The following is a 20,452-nucleotide window of genomic DNA, read 5'->3' on the forward strand; positions in this document are numbered from 1 at the left end:
TATAATGGGTATATATATATATTATCATTTTATGACATATTTTAGGTATAATAGTATCGTATATTATTTGATAGATTTTTATTAAGGAATGCTGGAAGGGAATAAAAAATTTAAGTAAATAAAAAATGAAGTAGAGGAACCCAAATTTTAAATGAACCAATTCAAACTCAAAAAGATCATTCTAATGCTCAAAAAATGAGGGCAACGAAATTTAAATAAATAAATAAAAACCTACCCTCTCCATCCCCGTCTACATCTCTTTTCTTTCTCTAGTTCATGTTTGAAATTTCATGACTCCTCCATAGTCTTTTAGTTCACATCAATGTTCCATGAAAGCGGCAATAGAGACGAAGCTTCCTTTCTTTCATAACTGTCTAGTTTATGTCAAAAGTTTAGGAAAGAGTCAAAACTCCTTTTTCTATAATTTTGTGGTTATTATTGAAGTTCCACAAAAGTAGTGAGAAAGGTAAAGTACTATCTTTTATAATTGCAAAAACGAATGATTATATATTCTTTATTTTACTAGATCCAGCAATGAATTATGAAAGCTTTTTATAATCATTATTTGAGCATTTTTAGGTTCATTTATATTGATATATCATAAATATTAAATAATGGACATGAAAGGACATGAAAATATCCATCTTGATTTCTGCGATTCACCCAATCGAGGGTGCCCTCGATTGTGCAACCTTCGATGTTCCTATGGGTTGACCAACAATCATGCTCGGCACGTCTACACCATTTGTTTTCAAACAAGCAAAGACAATCGTTGGATTATGTAAGAGGAAAGCAACTCGAAACCTGCTATGCAAATTTCCAGTTAGATTCTTGAGACATTTATTTCTTTGCGTTCAAAATTTCCGGAAATTGATTTTACGAAAATTCCATCCGGCGTTCCCAAATCACCGACCATTTAGGAACTTTACTAGTATTGTAGATTACTCATAAGTTGAGAAAAAACTTTACAATTGCAATTTCGAAATCACAGAAACATGGGAAAAATTATTTAGCGGGATATATTTAGGGGTAAGCATGATTCTTTAGTAGATTCGAGAACCAGAGGACCGAACCTATGGGAAGAGGTCTGGTTCCAAGTTCCACTTCGCCTTGATCCAGTTTCCAATTACATATTTTTAGGAACCAAAAATTGGAAGCCAAATCGGGAGAATTGATAGAACCCTAATTTTCCAAAACCATTAGATCTATTCTAGTTTCATTTCCTTAAAACAAACATATAACATTCATGTCTTGTTGTAATCAATATCATTCTACGTCATTGATAGACTGAGATTAAGTTATCCGGGGAAAATAACCAGAGGAATGTCATCACTACGTGGTACAACTAACTCTAATTTCTTTAAATTGTTTTTTGTAGTGAAAAGGAGATGAGTGGTTAGCTTTCTTTACGACTTTGTGAAATCTTTGAGGGCTGATCTTTTGGAAGCAATATTGGACAGAAAGTAGATGGGGTTAGCAAGAGAACGGGCCACAAGTCAAGTTCTTGTAAGCTAATGTGGGGGTGGCATGACATTCTGTCTAGGACAAAGACAATCTTGGTATGATTATAGTGAGAGACGCTGCAGACCAATCACTTCTGCATCCAGACTAATGAAATCCATAGATGATCCCACTGATGAATCATCTGCTGAGAGCGGTGGACATCAAAAGTTATCGCCATTGCTAAGTCATCCGGCTCGATTGATGTCTAGGTACTTCTGGTTCCCGTAATAAGATGTGCTTGATTTATGCCTTTTTTCTTTTTTTAATATTAACAGTTAAATGGTTGTCCAAGCTAACTTTGGCGCATATGGACAAGTCTATCTCCTCAAAAGATCTTAAAGGCGCACTTTCCCATAACAGTCTGGTGCATTCAAATAGAATTTTACTCGTGAGATACTCCCAACGAGGCTTAAACCTCAAGGTCACAAGAAGAGGAATAAATTTCTTGCCATCTAAGTTAATATTTCGTTGGTTTCTTTTCTTGTGGCCATACGTGATGGCCCCACTTCGTGTTTTTGTCCTCTAAATCCATCTTTTGGCTTCCCCTGCACGCATCTTGTTCGCAAAGAGATACAACTTTCTGCCTATCCAGTTCAAAGTTAGATGTACCACCTGGTGATGGTAGTCCTTGAGCACTAAATATTGCTGTAGTGTCACCTTTTATTGCAGTCGACGAAATACAAGTCAATCGATGGTGCCGAACTTCAGACGATTGGCTCTGCAGTTTCATGCTCGAATACAAGATATGCAAATGGGATTTGGATGTAGTGAGGAATCAACTCGAAACCAAGTGCCAATAGAAACAAATGTATTGGAGTGAAGCTACTTTAAAAGGAAATTCATGGGAATTGGAGTACGTCAGAAAAGAAAACAAACAGGAATCAAAATTGCGAGGAAAATTAAGGACAAAGAGAATGTGAAGAGAGGTGGAGCTCTCAGAGAGTATGGGCGTGCATGGTTGGTTCTTTTGTTCTGTTTATGAACAAAAATTTTGTTTTTTTGTTCCCGTGAACAAAAAAAAAAAAAAAAAACAGAAATGCGTTTGTTAGCGTTTTGTTCAAAATTTGTTTTTTTTTTGTTCCCCGGAACAAAATTGGAACGGAAATAAGAAACAAAAATTTTTTTTTTTTTTTGTTTGAAACGCTTTTTGAATAACAAATTTTTCTCTTCTTTTTTTCTTCTTCTTTTCTTCTTCTTTTTCTTTGGGCGATCGCCGGTCTCGGCCATGGCTCTAACCGGCCGTTGAGGACCAGCGACCTCGCCGGCATCGCCAGCCCCGGCGATGCTCGGCCTCACCGGATCTGGCGAGGCCAAGCTCGCCTAGCCAAGGCGAGGCCGAGCCTCGCCCGCGCCGGCGCTTGGCCTCGCCTTGGTTGGGCGAGCCTCGCCATGGCTAGGCCAGGTTGCCGGCCCCCGTTGGCCGGTCACCAGCCTCGGCATGGCCGGCGACCGGCCAAAAGAAGAAAAAAGAAAAAAAAAAAAAAAAAATTAAGATATTAAAAAATTAAAAGAAACAAAAAAAATATAAATTTACCAAACGTGTTTCTATTCATTTTTTATTCCCCGGAACAAGTTTACTAAACGCGTCTTTCTAGTCAAAAATTGTTCCGCGGAATAATTTTTGAACAAACACAAAAACACAAACAAACGCACCCTATATGTCTACTTAATGCGCGCATGCGCACCTTTGTCTATTTGAGACTCCAAGTTCTATAACTTTATGATTGTTAGGATTTGTCGCACAATCACAAAGAAAGTAAACGTGAGAAAAGAACTTCACAATTGAGTTCCTTCACCACTTTGATTCTACATGAACCCTACTTTGAATTTCTCACGGTTGCATGTAACTTCCCCGCTATAGAGAACACTGGCCAACTGTCCCATTTGTTTTTCTTGAACTAACCCGCCTTTTCCTCCTCCATAATGCCAAAACTCATAAAGATTCTACCCAGCTTCGTCAAAATATTTCTACTTTTCATCCATATACTTTTACGCTATTTTTTTAAATCAATATACTTTTTATTTGTCTATCTTCACAAATTTTCTAATTAAGTCCCTCCAACATCAAATTTGGTCAAATTCAGCTGACACAACCCAGACAACGTCAAAGTGTGAGGGGATAATATTTCTGTAATGTAGACGTCTGCATGACCGTTTACATTGGCAAAAGTCTTAGCCACATCAACTCCGACGTCTACATTGGCTATATTTTTCCACCCATGTCCACATAAGTATCCGCCTCATACTTTGATATCATCCAACAACCACGTCGGCTTGGTTTGGTCAGATTTGGTGCCAAGAGACTTGATAAAACATTATGAAACTAAAATGACTTGATTAGACAAATTTTAAGTACGAGAAACTTGATTAGGAAATGTGCGAAAGTACAAGATGAAAAGCAGAATTTTTTCCTCGTCTAAGAGATGTAATTTTCTGCATATTCAGGATAGAGTCGACTGTACCACCTAGTGGGGTAGTCCCTAAGCACTAATCTTGCGGTAAACTCGCCTTTTATTTCAAAGAACTGGTGGGTTTGATGCTCTTGCACAAAGGCAGAATGATAATGATCAGACACAAACGTTTTCTTTTCAACATATCGATAGTAGGATCAGTGATCCTGATAGCAACATTATGTGGAGTTTAATGCATTGATCTGACAACACTAAGAGTCGAAGGTCAGTATAATGTGTTCTCATCAGGTGATGGCAACTGCTTTAAAGCAACATGAGTGATTTGAAAGATACACTCTTACAAACGTTCTCCCCTTTCAAAAGAGACAGATTCTGCCATCCTGCACTCTCATGTCCTAAAGGAAAAAAAGGAAAATCCTATCATCAAGAAGAATCATTTAAGTCTACATTAATCAAGTTTAGTTTGAAGTGAGAGGATTGAGTTCCTTCATACACTCTCCCCACCTTCCATTCCAGCCATCGTATCATACAAAGGCCGATTCAATGTCTCCGGGAGGTAAAATGCTAGTATCCCTCCCAGAATTGCACAAACCGCAAAGACCGCAAAGGGGAAGCCGCCTCCTAAGACCACCACTAAAGGCGCCAAAATCGCACCCATTTGCGCCGCCTGAGCTCCACAGCCAAGAGCCGCATTCCTCATTACGTTTGGAAACAGCTCAGCCATGTAGATGAAGAGCAAATTATACGTGCCGGCCATCCCGAAAATCCCGAGAATTCCACACACCATCCTCGCCACTTTCCATTCCCCGTGTATCATCACCAAGCTCCCCATAAGACAGAATATTCCACTGAACCACTGCGTTCTGATTGCCAGCGGCTTCCTCCCGAACGTATCAAGCAATAGGGCCGTTATTGTAAAGGCTGGCATTTCAGCCACGCCGTTGAGGAACACATTAAGGTAAAGGTTGGTCTGGAGATTGACAACGTTTAGGCTAATGCCATAGTACACGACCGAACAAAGAAAGTTGATTGCCACTGCCAAGAAAAGGCAAATCCGAGTGACAGGCGACTTCACCACATCAATGAGAGACCCTGTTATCGCATCCTTTGTGTCCATCTGATCTTTGCAGGATGGACCATCGTTCAAGTTTTCATTCACTTCCTCATCAAGTGCGAGGATGACCCTGTCGGGGAGGTGTTTCTTGTTGGCTTTGGCAATAGCTCGCATAAGCTTCATAGCCTCGTCAATCTTTCCCCGGATGAGATACCACTGTGGGGACTCTGAGATGAAAGGGAGGACCCCCACAAGGAAGAGCATGGAGGGAATGGAGGAAGCAATGTAGAGCTCCCGCCATGAGCGAAACACATAAGCGATGCCGGAGAGAAGAGCTATGCCACATGAGAAGAAATAGAAAATGGACATTCCTGCCACTCCGCGCTTCTTTGGGCCAATAGGCTCAGTGGCTAGTACAAAAACGCATAGGCCAACCCCGCCCGTGCTAAATCCAGTAATGAAGCAGAGGAGGCAATAGGTCCAGTAATCCGGAGAGAGGGCCGTCAAGCAACCGAAGATGGCATTCAAGATACAGACCACCGTTAGAGAGCCTTTCCTTCCCAATAACGAGTCCGAGATGGCCAAATGTCCCGGCTCCTGCAACGCACGGCACAAGAAGTCATCAGACTACGAATACAATCCCTCAGAAATTGAAGTGTCTCAAATAACGAGCTAATGCTACTGCATAACGGTTCTAATTGCTTCAGTTCCTAATGCATTCTCCTCCAGTTTCTTGCATGAGTAGGTAAACTAATCAGACGAATCTAAATTGAAATTTGTGCCATTTTGCTTCCAGTTATCACTTGGCACTCAAGTTGTGATCAGCCGATTGTCCTAGGTAAAAGGATGAAAAGATAGAAAGTGATTGAGTTCAATGCTTTTCCATCAACCAGTTGAAGCAAAAAATTTATACTGCATTTGTGAGACTGAAAAGTACACCTTGCTATGCACCTCAACCACAGCCAGTCATGCATTCGACAAAGCGCACACCCAGTCAATTTTGTTTGTGTTCAGTTAACTGAAACCATTGCAACTCTTGTCTGATGCATGTTAAGGCATTTCATGGGAAGCATAGGAGTGCTCCTTGACTGCAATAGAAAATTTCATGAAATGTCAACACATTCCATGCTGGAGTAGCTGTCGGAAAAAGAGACTTAAGTTCACCGGCACGAACCGTGACAATGTTTAACGTTAATAATATCTCCACCTTCTGCATAAAATTGCAAATTCCTTCCACGCACTCCATCTCATCGCCACACGCTAACATTCGGGATAAATATCAGATCCAATCAACAGTCGCGTTTAACTTTCTTCTTGGACGCTGCAAACCCAGAACCAAGAAGAAAGTTCAAAAAATAGTCCGTCCATAACAAGACGTCTATCTCCTTTTCGAAGATCTGTTCCTAAATCGAAAGATTCATTCACTTGGAAAAAAAAAAAAAGAACAAGAAAAGAAACTCTCCGCTAACAAACGAATTCATCTCTTCCCTTGGACCCTACCGCTCATCTCTCCCTAAAAACATAGTTTTATCCCGGAAATGGTATTGCAGAGTTCGTGATAAACAAGCAATTAAGAAAGATTCATGCATTATTTTGTTTAATTATTTCTAATCAGTCATGCTTATCTTAAAGAAACTCGTTCGCAGGGCTATAATATCGTTTTGGTTCGCTTTCTTTCAAGTCAATACCACGCTACACCACCCGACACGATCGACCTATCCATAAAATATGAAAGAGGCACTTCACGTGCTTTTGCCGAGAAAATATTGGCTGGGTTTTACCCTCCACGTAGGCGGCGGGTAAGACCACTCAAGAGTCGACACGTGGCTCCACGTAGGCAACGGCGTCGAGGTTCAAAATTTGTGCGCGCCGCTCCACGGGGCCCACCTCTCGACGCTCTCTCTCCTCTGCTCGCGTCTGCGACCGTGTCTCGTCCTCTCTCTCCTCTCTCTCCCCGTTCTCCATTCCGTTGGGGAAGAACAAAAATCAAACCTTGTGCTTCCATTTGCTCTTCCCCTCCTCTGCTCTCTCCCGTTCTCGCCGACACTCCTCCGCACGACGCCGACGCCCCTCCACCTCCGCCTCCACCTCCACAGGTTGCCCGCGACGCCGATGCCAACGCCCTTTCCACCTCCACCGACGCCAATGCCCTTTCCGGTGAACCACGCGCCAACGCCCTTTCCACCTCCGCCGACGCCGACGCCTTTCCACCTCCGCCGGTTGCCTCCGTCGCTCTCGACTCGACGCCGACGCCAACGCAGCCTCCGCCTCCGCCTCGAACCCGAGTCGACGCCAACGCCTCTCCACCGGTTGCCTCCGTCGCCCCCGATTCGCGCCGACGCCGACGCCGACGCAGCCTCCGCCTCCACCTCGAACCCGAGTCGGACGCCGACGCCTCTCCACCGATTGCCTCCATCGCCCCGATTCCGACGCCGACACCCTCCGCCTCCGCCTTCGCCGACCCGACACGGATGCCCCTCCATCTCCGCCTCCGCCTCCACAGGTTGCCTCCATCGCCCTCGACTCCGACGCCGACGCCCCTCTACCTCCGCCTCCGCCCCGCCGACGCCATCGCCGACGCCCCTCGCCTCCGCCCCAGCCCCCTCCCCTCCCTTCCTCTCCCCCGTCGCCAACTCCGTCGCGTCTCGCTGTTCCAGGTGAGCGCCGCTTCCGATTCCTTTCTCCGCTCGCTCGCTCGCGATCGACCGGCCTGAAAGTGAATGTGCTTTCCCGGGAGATTCGAACTCTCTATCGAGTGAACGTACCTCGAGGTGTCGGCGGAGGTTTGTGCTGCTCGGTGTGCAATGTTTGAAAGAGCGGCGGCGGCTTTAGGTTCAGACTATGCCCTGCATTTTGTTTTTTGAAAATTAGTGTGGACTTAGGAATGCTTGTGAAATTTGAATCCGTGACGGCAGCTGTAATGTATGATGGCTTGTGCCGACTTGATTGGGCTTGAATGGCGGTTTCGATATTAGGCCTATGTTAGCATCGGGCAAAGGCCGAAATCTGAAATCGTACATGAGCTTGTCTATTGTAGTTGCTGCCAAAATGTTCGCATGAGATTGTGAGGAACCTATATGTTGTTCACGCTTGCTTGATGTTTAAGGCATGTAATGAGATGCCGATGAGAAGTGTCTGTAACTGAGTGTTAAGTCATCTGTCCCTTTGCCTTCGGTCTTTTATTTAGTGCTGATTAAACAATGATGAACTTGGAGAAGATGAAAGATGTTCAGGGAATCAGTCAACTGTTTCTGATGTGCACATGCATGTGTGAACGTGAGTGTTTCCATGTGTTTTGGGCAAGCAGTCGGCAACTTCTTGCTTTTTGATGGTTTTGAACAAATATTCTGGACAGAGAAGTGGTTTTTGATAGGGCGCGGTAGTACATACTATTACTTTAGTATTGTTTCAGATATGGAGCTTTAACTTAATCCTGGAAAGTTGCTTGAATGGAATATTTGATATTCCTCAATGCTTAGAATATGCCACTGCTTATCTTTGACTCTACTTGAGTGGGGACCTGAATGATGAGTCCAGGTGGGCTTCAGGAGTTTAGATAAAAAGTGGTATTGGCATTCAAAATGAAAATGGCACTTTTAGGATTGTAGTCTTGCACTCGTGTAGCTACCTCGATCTAACTATTAGCCTGATTGGGTGCTTTTTCGTGTATTTCTTATAAATTGATTTGATTTATCTACTTGCTTATATATTCAGGATCCTTAAAGTTTCCACTGAAAAACTGTGTCATCATTTTGATGAAGAGATACCTGAAAGTGCTAGGCAACCTTCAGTCTACCCTAGGAATTTTGTAGAGTTTTGCTCATACAAGGCAATGAATGCGGCAACAAAAGCTCCTGATTCCTCTTCGCCTGATGTAGCATGAGTAATAGGTAGAGATGGTTGGTGACAAAGCTGGAGGCATTTGTTCATCTAGTTTTATTAAGTGACTGTTTGTTTTTCATGTGGAATTTAGATGTCTCTCATTATTAGCCCATGCATATTAGTAGTAGGATTATGTCATTTTACTCATAAACGATAATGATTGGGATATTTTATTCCCTTAGAATATATAGTTAATTAGTGTAGGTGTCAAACAAGATGGGCTAAATATTGTAAGTTTAGTTTTCTTAGAACTTTTTGATAAATTGGATATTCCATCTTGACAATCACATTTGACAATTGGATATTCCATCTTGACAATCATATTTTATTCCTTTAATTATGTTGAATGTCCAGCAATTGAAAAGATCACCCGTTTTTCCTGCTCCTTGGAGATGGCATTTTGTTAAAAATTGCCCTGCTTTTTTATATAAAATCTGTCAGTAAAGTCAAATATATTTTTATACTTACACAGTATACAAGAGAAACTACAGAAAGAACTAAAATGAGGAAGAGGAAAGAACCTAAATATCAAATGTATAACATGTTGGACTGAATGTCCTTTAAACTACATTAGTACAAATGGATGCTTATGGGAATTTTTAATAAGACCAATTCTGATGGATAATCCTTTGTATTTCCAAGGGCAATAGGTGTATATTGTCCTTGAAAGATGTTGGAGTTCCACTGAAAACGCAAAGATCAGCTTTTTGCCATCAAATTCTGAAGTATGTCTGGTTACTTTCTGAAAAGGATTTACACTACATTTAAAGAGCCTTTGATTGATTCGGTTGCAATTGGCTTTCTAATTTCTTTTGTCATAACTCTATTTTTGGTGAATCTTAGTTGATTTTCATCTTTCAATTGTCATGTACTGCTGCTGAGGATATGTATTTGTTATGTCTCTTTCTTTCCCCTCCCTATTGCTTTATGCTCATACTTTCTCAGTTCCTTGAGTGCTTGGTCAGTTTCTTTTTTGTCACTATATTTGCTTCCCAATATATCTCACTCGTTGATGGAGTTTGAGCACACTATTAAGGTGAAGTTACTCATTTGCATCCTCTTATTAAAGAGGTCCTGTGCTTGATTGCTATCTTCCTCTTCTCCATACAAAACTGTTGTTTTGGGGCACCAAAAGGGTGCCGAAGCTTAAATGGAAAATAATGTATAAAAGAAGTGTTGGTTGTATGGAGAACATCTTGCTCTTCCAATCTCGTGTGATGATTAAATGAAAGAATGACATTGCAAATTGGCAAGGATTTCATAAGACGGGTTTCTCTCTGTTTTTGCAGGTGACTCTGATGTGCATTTCCAAAATGATTTGGGTCTAGATAGCTTGGACAACGTAGAGATTGTAATGGCACTGGAAGAAGAATTTAAGCTTGAAATCCCAGATTTGGAAGCTGATAAAATTGACTCATGTCGTCTTGCTATTGAGTACATCTACAACCATCCTATGGCTGGTTAATTCGATCTCATGCATCTTTTGACTATCCTATATTGTGTGCACAATGAGCTGCTCAGCCTCCTCTTTGGTTGCTTTGTCTTGAATGTGAAGCAGAGGATGGAAAATAATCTCAACTTTTGTGATAAAAGATAGACTAGCTGATGGGAGTCGTCTGGAACATATGATAAAAGACAGCAATGACATCTTGAACTTGTGGGCAAAAAATTTGGGAAAGCTACTTGATTTTGTTGAGAAAAGTTGCAACTGAATGCACAAGGAAACTATGGCTCGTATTGCTGTCTTGAGAGCTTGAAGATGTTCTTAGTTGAATGGATGACCTCTCTCCCTTGAGCCTCCCCCCCCCCCCCCAAGAAGAAGAAGAAAGCTAAATAATGTTGTTTCACATGGTGGTCTGAAGTGGGACAAAAAATGTTCATAGAACTCTCGCATAGCTGGCTTCAATTTGATTGCATATTTTGCACAGGGGACCAAATTTGGGACTCCATTGGCACTAGCCAGCACATGCTGGCAAGTTGTTATGTATCTTTGGTGGCTGAATGACTCCGTATGCTCAGTTAGACCTAGCATTGAGTATATTTTATATTTTTGCCATCTTTCTTCTAATGCATTTGTAGTTCTTGAAAATTGACTTGCAGGAGAAGTCATCTACGATGGAGTTAAAGCCTCACAAGATAAAATTCAAGATAAGACTCGATAAAGGGACATCATTGCCACCCCCTGAGTTTGGAAAGGGTAAAATTGTGGAGGTCAGCAGTGATGAAAAAGGTTATGAGGGTTCTTGGTTTTCCGCAATTGTCATCGACTATATAGGTCTGGTCGAATACCTAACCTTGAAAACAGATGACAGAAACTGAACCTTTGAGGGAAGAAGCATATTCAAGGTATATCAGGCCCTACCCTCCTCATCTTCCAGCCAGGCGTTTCAAGCAACTCGACAAAGTTGATGCTTGGTACAATGACGGATGGTGGGTCGGTGTAATTTCCAAAGTTCTAAAAGGCTCTTAGTATGTTGTCTACTTCAGCACATCCAATGAAGAACTAATTTTCAATGAGTCTAATCTGAGGCTTCACCATGACTAGAGTGACGGCAAGTGGGTCATTGCTTCCTAGGTAGGAACTACGGTTGGTGCTAATTTTGTGATGAATTGTTTTGGTGGAGTTCTATCATTCAGGTTCATGCTTTTGTTTCATTCCTGGCCGAACGTCCCCCATGCCTTGTTGTGATTTTGATTGGTTGCATAGAGAATGCTATACATAAGGAGTTCTTGTTGGTGTCAAATTTGTGATTTCGCAAGTTTAGAGGAACACTTAATCAGTCAAACCATATTTCAATTACTTTGATGCAAATTGGTGCAAGTCAATGACGTCTGATGAACTAGAGAGTATTTCACATGGCAATTGTACTATGTTTTCCCGATATGAGTTTGTAACTCTTTGAATTCAAAGACCAGATTCCTTTCTTTAATTGTAACACCTAATCGGTTGCTTAAAAAGATTGACTTGTCATTTCGTCCCCACTCAGTCATGCTAATGACGCCGAACCGCCGGACATCTGTCTAGGAAAATCTCGGCCCGCAAGAGATTTAGGTCAATTCATCAGGACGTCCAATATGAGTCTTCATCATTACAAACATTAGACGTGTGGGATGTCTTTGGGAAACATCACAACATTTAAGCACAGAAATTGCGCATTCCATGTAAAGAACAATGATAAGGAGATATGCGCAATCAAAATTAATCGAACATTATAAAAACGAGAAAAACTAGTTGCATCACAACTTCAAACATCCCTCCGACAAATTCTGTAGTCGAAGAACGTTTCTTATTTATCAGAACATCTCTATAGCATACATGGAACATAAGTAAAAACTAAAGTAAACATAGCCATCAACTAGTATTTCGAGTGCCTGTGACCAAAACCATCTGAAAAATGAACCTCCTCAGAATCAGAGATTGACGCACTGATTATACGTACTGTACAGAGGTAGACGCCAAAGCCGACTTTAACTGCTAGTATAATGTGCCGAAAGATACTTGTACCAAAGCGCTCTGCATCATCGGCTCATGATACTTGAACAAACTTGTCTAAAGCGGAAGTATCCAAAGCTGCAAACTCCTTAACAGCCCCAAGCACGGCAAGTCCAAGTTTTACAGTGTCATCGTGAGTTGGTGCCTACAGCAGGTAAATTTTGAATTGAATTCTTAATCCAATAAAATCATTTTTATGGTAGCTTGTGTAAGAGATTCCTCTACCTCAATGTTAAGAGTAAGAACAGGATCATAAAGCGAGAGCCTCAGAAGGAACCATCCTCCAAACCCAGATACCGGGACCTGTTTAAGCAGCAATCAGACTAGAGATCAGCATCACATGCAAAATGCAAAGCTCACCCAGTGTCTTGCGCTATTCAGGGAGAAAAGAAGAGAGGAATTAACTAGATAGCATGATGGACCTGCATTTACTTTATAGTAAAATACTCCTCTAAGGTCACTAGTTCAGATATTATTTTGGTAAGCACACAGCATTTTGCTCAACTCATTGTGGTCTATAATTTTGACTCCTCTTGTAGATACAAATCAAGAACCAACATGGACTCCATTGCGACATTTAACTCTCCTTCTTGCTCCCATCCTCAGGAGCATTCAAAACATATGTACTTTAATTGAGAATTAGAGCATTAACTTGTCTCCTCAGCATATGAACACGATAATACACAATATGAATAGCTGCTGAAATGATGAGGTCCAATCTATTAAGAATAACTTCATCGATTCAAAACTTACTCCTTCATAATTTACTGGAGCTTTCTGAAGCTTTGGGTCTAAATCAATAGAGTTCTCCAAGTGCTTCAACACTGCCTCTCCATAGTCTCGGGAAGATCTGTAACCTCTACACTATCAGGATCTTAGAGAAGGAAAAAGAAAACGACATTGCTAGAAACCAAGAAACCACGTACCCTCCCTTTAAGTCCGGATGACTCTGGTTGATCTTCAACCTCAATTCTACAGCAACAGCTGCTTCTTCTAGACCCTCTACCAAATCTATCAAGACTCTGCTGCCGCTACCTGCTCCTGAAGCTCGAGCTGAAGCAAGTTTGTTGAGAACTTTGACCTATAACAAAATCCTTAATAATTATGACTCATAAGCTCATGCATTGCAGTTGGGGGCATTTAGAATTCATCTCTGCAACGTCAACGCTCATCTATTTCAAAACTTTTAATAGCAATTTCCATCTCAAATTGTACTTTATACAATTAAATCACAGAGATCATGCAATTCGAAATAACATTAGAATTAAGGATACCACTTCAAAAAAGTTTTAGAACAAAATGCTGCCATAGAAAAGAGTGATCAACTTGCTGGCGACTCAATGATTCTAACAATCATCTCATTCAACTAACCAAATCATCTCGTTCAACTAACCAAAAGAACTATACATAGAAATTTAAATTAGCAAATGGTAGCAACCAAAGAACTAAAAAGTGAGCATCTATTATCAGCAAATTTTACAAACAAAAGAAGACCAGGAATCATCAAAAGCACAATTGTAAAAGCTTAATACCTTAATTGTCCGATCTGCAGAGCCAGTGCAGAATCATTAATTGCTAGGATCAAATGCGATAGATCTCACTCATCCCAAATGCCCACTTATGACCTTGCACATACAAAAAGGAGAAAACAAAACACATAACAATCCAAGTAAGCGAGCAAATAACTGCAGATACAATAACATGGACAAGACACAGCTGTATGATAAACTCAAATGTATAATTATCACATGACACCATAACTATTACTGAAACAAAACAAGAACTTTCTTCTAGCTGCAAGAAAAATTAGGCCACAATTCTCACCCTGTAGTTCTTCCATGGAGGATGCCACACAGGACGTGGCCACCTGCTTGGAATTCTTTCCATAATGGCTGAGGTAGACAAATTCCTAAAAACAGAGTGAGAGCATGAGGCCAAAGCAGATTAAGTACCTTAGAGCATAACTTAAGATGACTCAGCGATCCCTGAATGCATGAGTCAAATTATGAGAATCCATGAAACAGCTTTTCAGAAACCATTAACAAATGTTCTGATGTTACTTCAGTGGATTGTGCAAATAGATGCATGTCAACGTATTAAAAAAGTAACAGTAATATAAAAGTCCTATTTTGACCCAAAATATAGGATACATAGGTATTTGCCCTAGTTTGTCGATGCCTCTGAATAATTACAAAGCATGAGCAACTGATGCATGAAACAGACACTACACCGGCTGTGGGTCCAACGATAGGTGATGTAGAACAACTAGTCTAGATGCAGATTAGTTTCAGAGCACGATTACAATGACCAGCAACTCATGAAGAGTAAATTTCTTTAGGCTCGACAGATAGTAATTCATAGAATCAAACAATTTAAAAATCAAAAACTTGCTAAATTACACAAATGTGATCTCTTAACTACCAAAAGGAAGAATTGCCAACACATGTAGACCTTAACCTCTTCTATTCAAGGTTTTGTGTGTTTAAACTAAAAATATAAATATAAAAAATGTTCTTTTAGATTTAAGGTCTTTCCTATTGAAGAAAAGTCAAATTATGTGACCGATCGCCTTAAAGGGAAAAAAGAAGAAGCAAAAAGACACTCCAACAGACACTAAAATAGAATGCAATACAACATATTTACATGTCTGATGATCCAGAAGCAGAGACAATAGCAGTGCCTTTTCCATGTAGACCAACATCGTTTCTGAGGAAGATGAATGAACATGAGCAACATTATGTCGAATGTTCTACTGAAAAATCTTTACAAACAAATTTAAATAAAATCCGCAAAGAAAACTACAAAATTAAAAGAGCTGCAACACATTAAAAAAAAAACCTGGAAATCAGTAATACCACATACAGTGGCCAAAAATCTGAATGTTTTCTTTTTTGATAAGCAATTTAAAAAGCATAAAATGTGTGAGATATCTCAGTGAAGGTATGGAGGTAACTTGATTCTCTTGACCAGGGGATGGTTGTTTGAAAGAGAAGAAGGGTACTAACGATCCTTGAAGTCGTAATGATGGACCAACAGTTAAAGCATTTTGAGACTCTTCCATTGGTGGAATTTTAGAGCCTTCTGGACTTGCAAAAGAGAAAGGAGTTTATATCCTTGGGATGAACGACATCCTTTAAAAGTACACCAAGAGAAGAGCCGCCATCTGCATACTCCACCTCGTAGTGACATTGCTCTGGGTGGTCACATATGTAGTCGCCTGAATGCAGGGACACGCAAATTGGGTCCCTAGGTCCTTGTTGGGTCGATAAAGCGGATGTGGCGTCTGGAATAAGAAAATGATGAGAAGTTATTAGCACTTATCACCCTGCATAACATCATGAGACCATTCAAAACAAACACCTGAGCAAAGTTTTAGGATTATCAACAAAAATTCATAGATTTTAGAAACAAATCATATGACATCTGAAAACTAATAAAATCTACCTGGGTGCATCGTACACAAGGGGCATCACATTGGAGCGATGTGAGGTCACTACCAGTGTCAGGATCAAGAAAGTAAGGCTTTGGTGGCTGCCCAATGAAGACAGTTGTGTTATATGACCTGAAATAGGCAGTTCACTTGATCATCAGTCTTGGCAAATACACAAGCTTTTATAATATTCACATCTGATTATCACATGAAGAGAGGAGCATTATGCTTCAAAAGATTGAACAGTCAATTAGCGAAGTGTGACAGAAAAGGGACACAAAATGAATGATAAGCAAAGTGAGAATGAAGTTAACAATTGAGAAACACCAAGCGATCAAGAAAGAGAAGAAAATCACTGCATCGTTATGACATATAGAATAAAAATGTATGGAAACTGATAAAACACAACTTCCCCTCGAGAAAGAGACGCTTTAATGTGATGAAAACTATATAGAATCTTCCAAGCAATTTTCCCTTGGTGTGAAAGATTTAATCTGATGATCAACATACTGAAACTTCAGGAATTCCTAAGTGGGGTGATAATAGTATCTATGGTCACCACTTAGCGAGACATAAGTCACTATGACATTGGATTGGATGAATCTTCAGGTCATCAAATAGCAATCCAACGTAGTAACAAGCCAAACTGTAGGAACTTTTTGAACTTTTGGAGGAAAAAAGACCTTTTCATATCACCAAAGACAGTTAAATGTGAGAGATGACCCATACTTTCTAAACGTGAACGGCACAGCAGAGTCACCCAGGCATTCAAGAATTCATTGAAGGAGCAAAATGCAGGTGCATCACCTCTCTCTGACTAATAAATGAAATGCCGGACTGAACTGAAGACAGGTCAAGAAGGGTACCCAGTTGGGAAAACATTGCCATGGAGTGGAAAGACAACGGATGACCCGACCCAATTGAGAACCAGCGACGACAACGCCGACCCAAAAGTCAAAGGCACCTTTTGCCTCTGCTCAGATCACCTCTGAAAGAAGAAGAAGAGGAGTAGGAGGACGACGATACACACCAACTCAACACAATTATCAGCAACGCGACCAAACCCGCTTTCTCTTTCCCCATTCTTCTTGCCTCTCTCTCCCTCTGTCTGTATTACAACTGACGAATAAGCAAGAAGGAAATGTTCTTGGTGAAACTCAAACCCGTCCCTCTTGTCCGATTATTCAGACACAACAGCAGAAAGACTAGGTCGAGGGCAATTATAGGGTCGGTTTCTTGCATGATGGAGCAAATAATTGGCGAGGATTTATGCTGATGTCTGTGGTAATTGAGGAATCATTTTCTCCAGGAAATCCAGGCTCCTACCTTAACTCGATAATCAATGGTAAACAGCTTTCATTGGTTGTCAAACTTGGACTCGCAAATGAACAATCAGCCACCAAGTGACATGCCTCTACAACTTTATAAACTCCCAGTACTGAGTTGCATTTTCTGTTTACTGACTAATATCATAACAATGCATGTAAAACCTCCAAATCGCACTTTCACAATGCATAATTGACCAAAAATTCTATACTGTTTTGATCAAAATTATTGGTCAATGTAGCTTTACTGGTCCTGTTGAGCCAATGATTTCATTTTGTGATAAGCACTTAGCAAATAGGGAAAAAAATAGTCAATTGTATTTATCACTTTGTTTCACTGGATCGACAAAATTGAATGCAAAGTGACAGCATGAGTTCACAGCAAGCGCTCGTTCGAAACAAAAAGACAAAACATCCGCACCATTTGAACATATAGCGACATTGTCAGAAAAACCAAAAAACTCTCCCATTCAAACATTTAGAAGTGCCTATAACCGCAGTCTTCTGACTTGAATGTCTCAACAATATGGAAAGGAACTCATCAGCACGAATATCCATATAAAAACATCAAATGCGAGACGTTACTGTAGCGCTTCAAACAAACAATGGTTAGATAATAAGTAAAATACAACTATCAAAAGCAGCATGAGACCAATAATGCACTCCAAGTGTAAACAGATCAGTCTATAGACACAAACTATCACATCTCATAGTAAGAACAAATGTCGAAGAGATAAAATGCACATCTCGGATTCACAATCCACTCTATGAGGCTAACCTTCGTGCCGAAAGGATCGACAGATAGTTGGCCGCGTTCTTCGGCAGTCGTCGATGTCCTCGCGGAGACGGAGGCGGAGGGGCGTCGGTGTCGGAATCGGGGGCGACGGAGGCAACCGGCGGAGAGGCATCGGCGTCCGACTCGGGTTCAGGGGCGGAGGCGGAGGCTGCGTCGGCGTCGGCGTCGGCGTCGGAATCGGGGGCGACGGAGGCAACCGGCGGAGAGGCGTCGGCGTCCGACTCGGGTTCAGGGGCGGAGGCGGAGGCTGCGTCGGTGTCGGCGTCGGAGTCGGGAGCGACGGAGGCAACCGGCGGAGGTGGAAAGGGCGTCGGCGTCGGCGGAGGTGGAAAGGGCGTTGGCGTCGTGGTTCACTGGAAAGGGCATCGGCGTCGGCGGAGGTGGAAAGGGCGTCGGCGTCGGCGTCGCGGGCAACCTGTGGAGGCGGAGGCGGAGGTGGAGGGGCGTCGGCGTCGTGTGGAGGAGCGTCGACGAGAACGGGAGAGAGAGAGCAGAGGAGGGGAAGAGCAAATGGAAGCCCAAGGTTCGATTTTTGTTTTTCCCCCGCAATGGAACAGAGAACGGGGAGAGAGAGAGGAGAGAGAGGACGAGACACGGTCGCAGACGCGAGCAGAGGAGAGAGAGCGTCAGAGGGTGGGCCCCAGGAGCGGCGCGCGCAAATTTTGAACCTCTGACGCCGTTGCCTACGTGGAGCCACGTGTCGACTCCTAAGTGGTCTTACCCACCGCCTACGTGGAGGGTAAAACCCAGCTAATATTTTCTCGCTTTTGCCAATCGCCACTTGATGAGGAGAAAATATTGGGTGGGTCTTACCCTCCACGTAGGCGTAGGGTAAGACCATTTAGAATCCGACACGTGTCTCCACGTAGGTGACGGTGTCGATCCTCGAGCCGCTCTTCTTTCTCTCTCTTCTCTCTCAAATAACTCGGCTGGTGGCTCGGCTCGGGTGGGGTGGTAGAAGAAAGGACGGACGGATCAGTGCGTAACAAATGCGCTGCGCTCCCGCTTAAATTTTCTCTCTCCTCACTTGAATTTTCTAGGTTTTCTCTCTCTCGTGGAAGAGCAAACAAAGAACGAACGAGCTGCCCTTACTTCCTTTGTTTCCTTCTCAGCGAATCCCACCCCCTCCGGCTCCGCCTCTCCAAAACGCCTCGCCGGTCATCTGCCTCTGGCACGTCGCCTCCTCCAAGAGCCCCGCCGTCGTTGCTAGTTCCTCAAACCTTCACCTCCGACTGTTTCCAACGCGGAGAATCTCTCGGCAACTTCTAGGCCTCCGTCCTATTGCCTCCCTCCGACGAACTCGTCATCAACTCTGACTCCGAGCCGCCGCCGCCGCCGCCGCCCATGGCGTCCTCCGTCTCTAGCATATGCTCGTCCTCCCCCTCCCTCAGGCCAAAGATGCCGCTGGCCTCCGTCGCGAAGCTGTCGGCCTCCGGCAGGTGGGAGGCAGCCTTGGTCTCGTTCCTGAGTGGCGCCAGGCTCCCCGCCGTCGACCGGGTGTTGTCCCTGTCCCTAGCCCGATCGGTCGCGAGGGAGATCTCAGTGGACCTGGGCAGGGCCGATGGCGCGGCGAAGAAGGAGAGGCGCGAGCTAGAGGGCTGGAGAAGGATTCCCGCTCGCTGTGGACGAGGTACGTGGACTAGCTACACCAGCATCGGAGCTAGGGCTTTTCCTTGGACATAAGCCGAATCGGGTTCACCGACGAGTTCGTGGAGGAGATAGAGCCTCGGTTCCAGGCCGCGTTCAAGGCGATGGAGGAGCCGGGGAAAGGCTCGATCGCGAACCCGGCCTGACGAGGGCCGCATGGTCGGGCACTCTGCGGGTTGAGGAAGTCGGAACTCGCGCCACTGGTTTCCCGAAGGCACAGATTGAGAGCACGCTTGACGCGGTCTGCAATTTCACTGTTCTTCTTTAATTGTTGGTTCTTGAGTTTAATGAGCTCATGGTAATGATAATAATGATATCTGTTGCTCCTATTCTAGAGGATTCTTAAAAGAGAAGCTTGACGATCGGTTTATTTGTTGACATTTGTCGAATGCCAAGTGTCGGGAGTTCTATTGAAAGATGATAAACTTTTCATATGTTTTTGGAGCTATTATTCATTGGAGCAAGTTCAATAAGACAGGAAGCTCGTGACTTTTAACTTACAATGTTGGACACTCCTGCCATATAGGTTTGTCTTTCGGTCGAATTAGATGGATGTTGGAGCGAGCTCTCAAATGACATAGAGATAGTCAGATAGATCGGTATCCTTTGCTAAATTGGTTTGCTGTCGTAGATGCAGTTTTTTAGTAAATGCCAGCATTGTCTTAGTCTCGAGGAAGCGCGAGCCGAGGATAAATTGAATTGGTTTCTGGTCGAAGAGATGGAGAGCTATTATTCACTTGAAATGACCATGTATGGAAATTTCTGACTCTGAGACGCAGTAATTTCAAAATTTTCTTCAGGTTTTCCAATTAATGTCAGCATGAATTTCGGTTTTTGATTGTTGGTTTTCTTTTAGTGTGCCTAGCTGATTGCATTGGACACAGACGGATTGATTAACTTGATTATGTTCG

The 20,452-nt window shown here is 42.6% G+C and overlaps 1 protein-coding gene and 1 long non-coding RNA gene across 8 annotated transcripts in view; both read right to left on the reverse strand.

Annotated features, from left to right (window-relative positions):
* Positions 1-4,318: 4,318 nt before the first annotated feature.
* The window catches only part of LOC104448359 (organic cation/carnitine transporter 4), a 36,456-nt gene continuing 20,322 nt past the window's right edge, over positions 4,319-20,452 (reverse strand). Inside the window, 2 exon segments of the mRNA XM_039299717.1 lie at positions 4,319-5,545; positions 5,547-5,565. Of these exon segments, the coding sequence (XP_039155651.1) occupies positions 4,402-5,545; positions 5,547-5,565 (1,163 nt within the window). The 3' untranslated portion in view covers positions 4,319-4,401.
* LOC108954532 lies at positions 12,070-17,899 on the reverse strand. Of its 7 annotated transcripts, none has more exons than XR_005546071.1 (9): positions 16,640-16,760; positions 15,788-15,905; positions 15,349-15,626; positions 14,987-15,049; positions 14,168-14,252; positions 13,876-13,968; positions 13,097-13,424; positions 12,569-12,646; positions 12,070-12,488 (listed from the first exon to the last, which is right to left on the reverse strand). It is a non-coding gene; the product is annotated as an uncharacterized LOC108954532 (long non-coding RNA). The 7 variants fall into 7 exon arrangements; XR_005546072.1 differs by having other exon boundaries at positions 15,297-15,626; XR_005546070.1 differs by having other exon boundaries at positions 13,097-13,193; positions 13,270-13,424; positions 14,987-15,626.

The sequence above is a fragment of the Eucalyptus grandis genome, chromosome 8, assembly GCF_016545825.1.
Source record: "Eucalyptus grandis isolate ANBG69807.140 chromosome 8, ASM1654582v1, whole genome shotgun sequence".
Classification (NCBI taxonomy): Eukaryota; Viridiplantae; Streptophyta; class Magnoliopsida; order Myrtales; family Myrtaceae; genus Eucalyptus; species Eucalyptus grandis.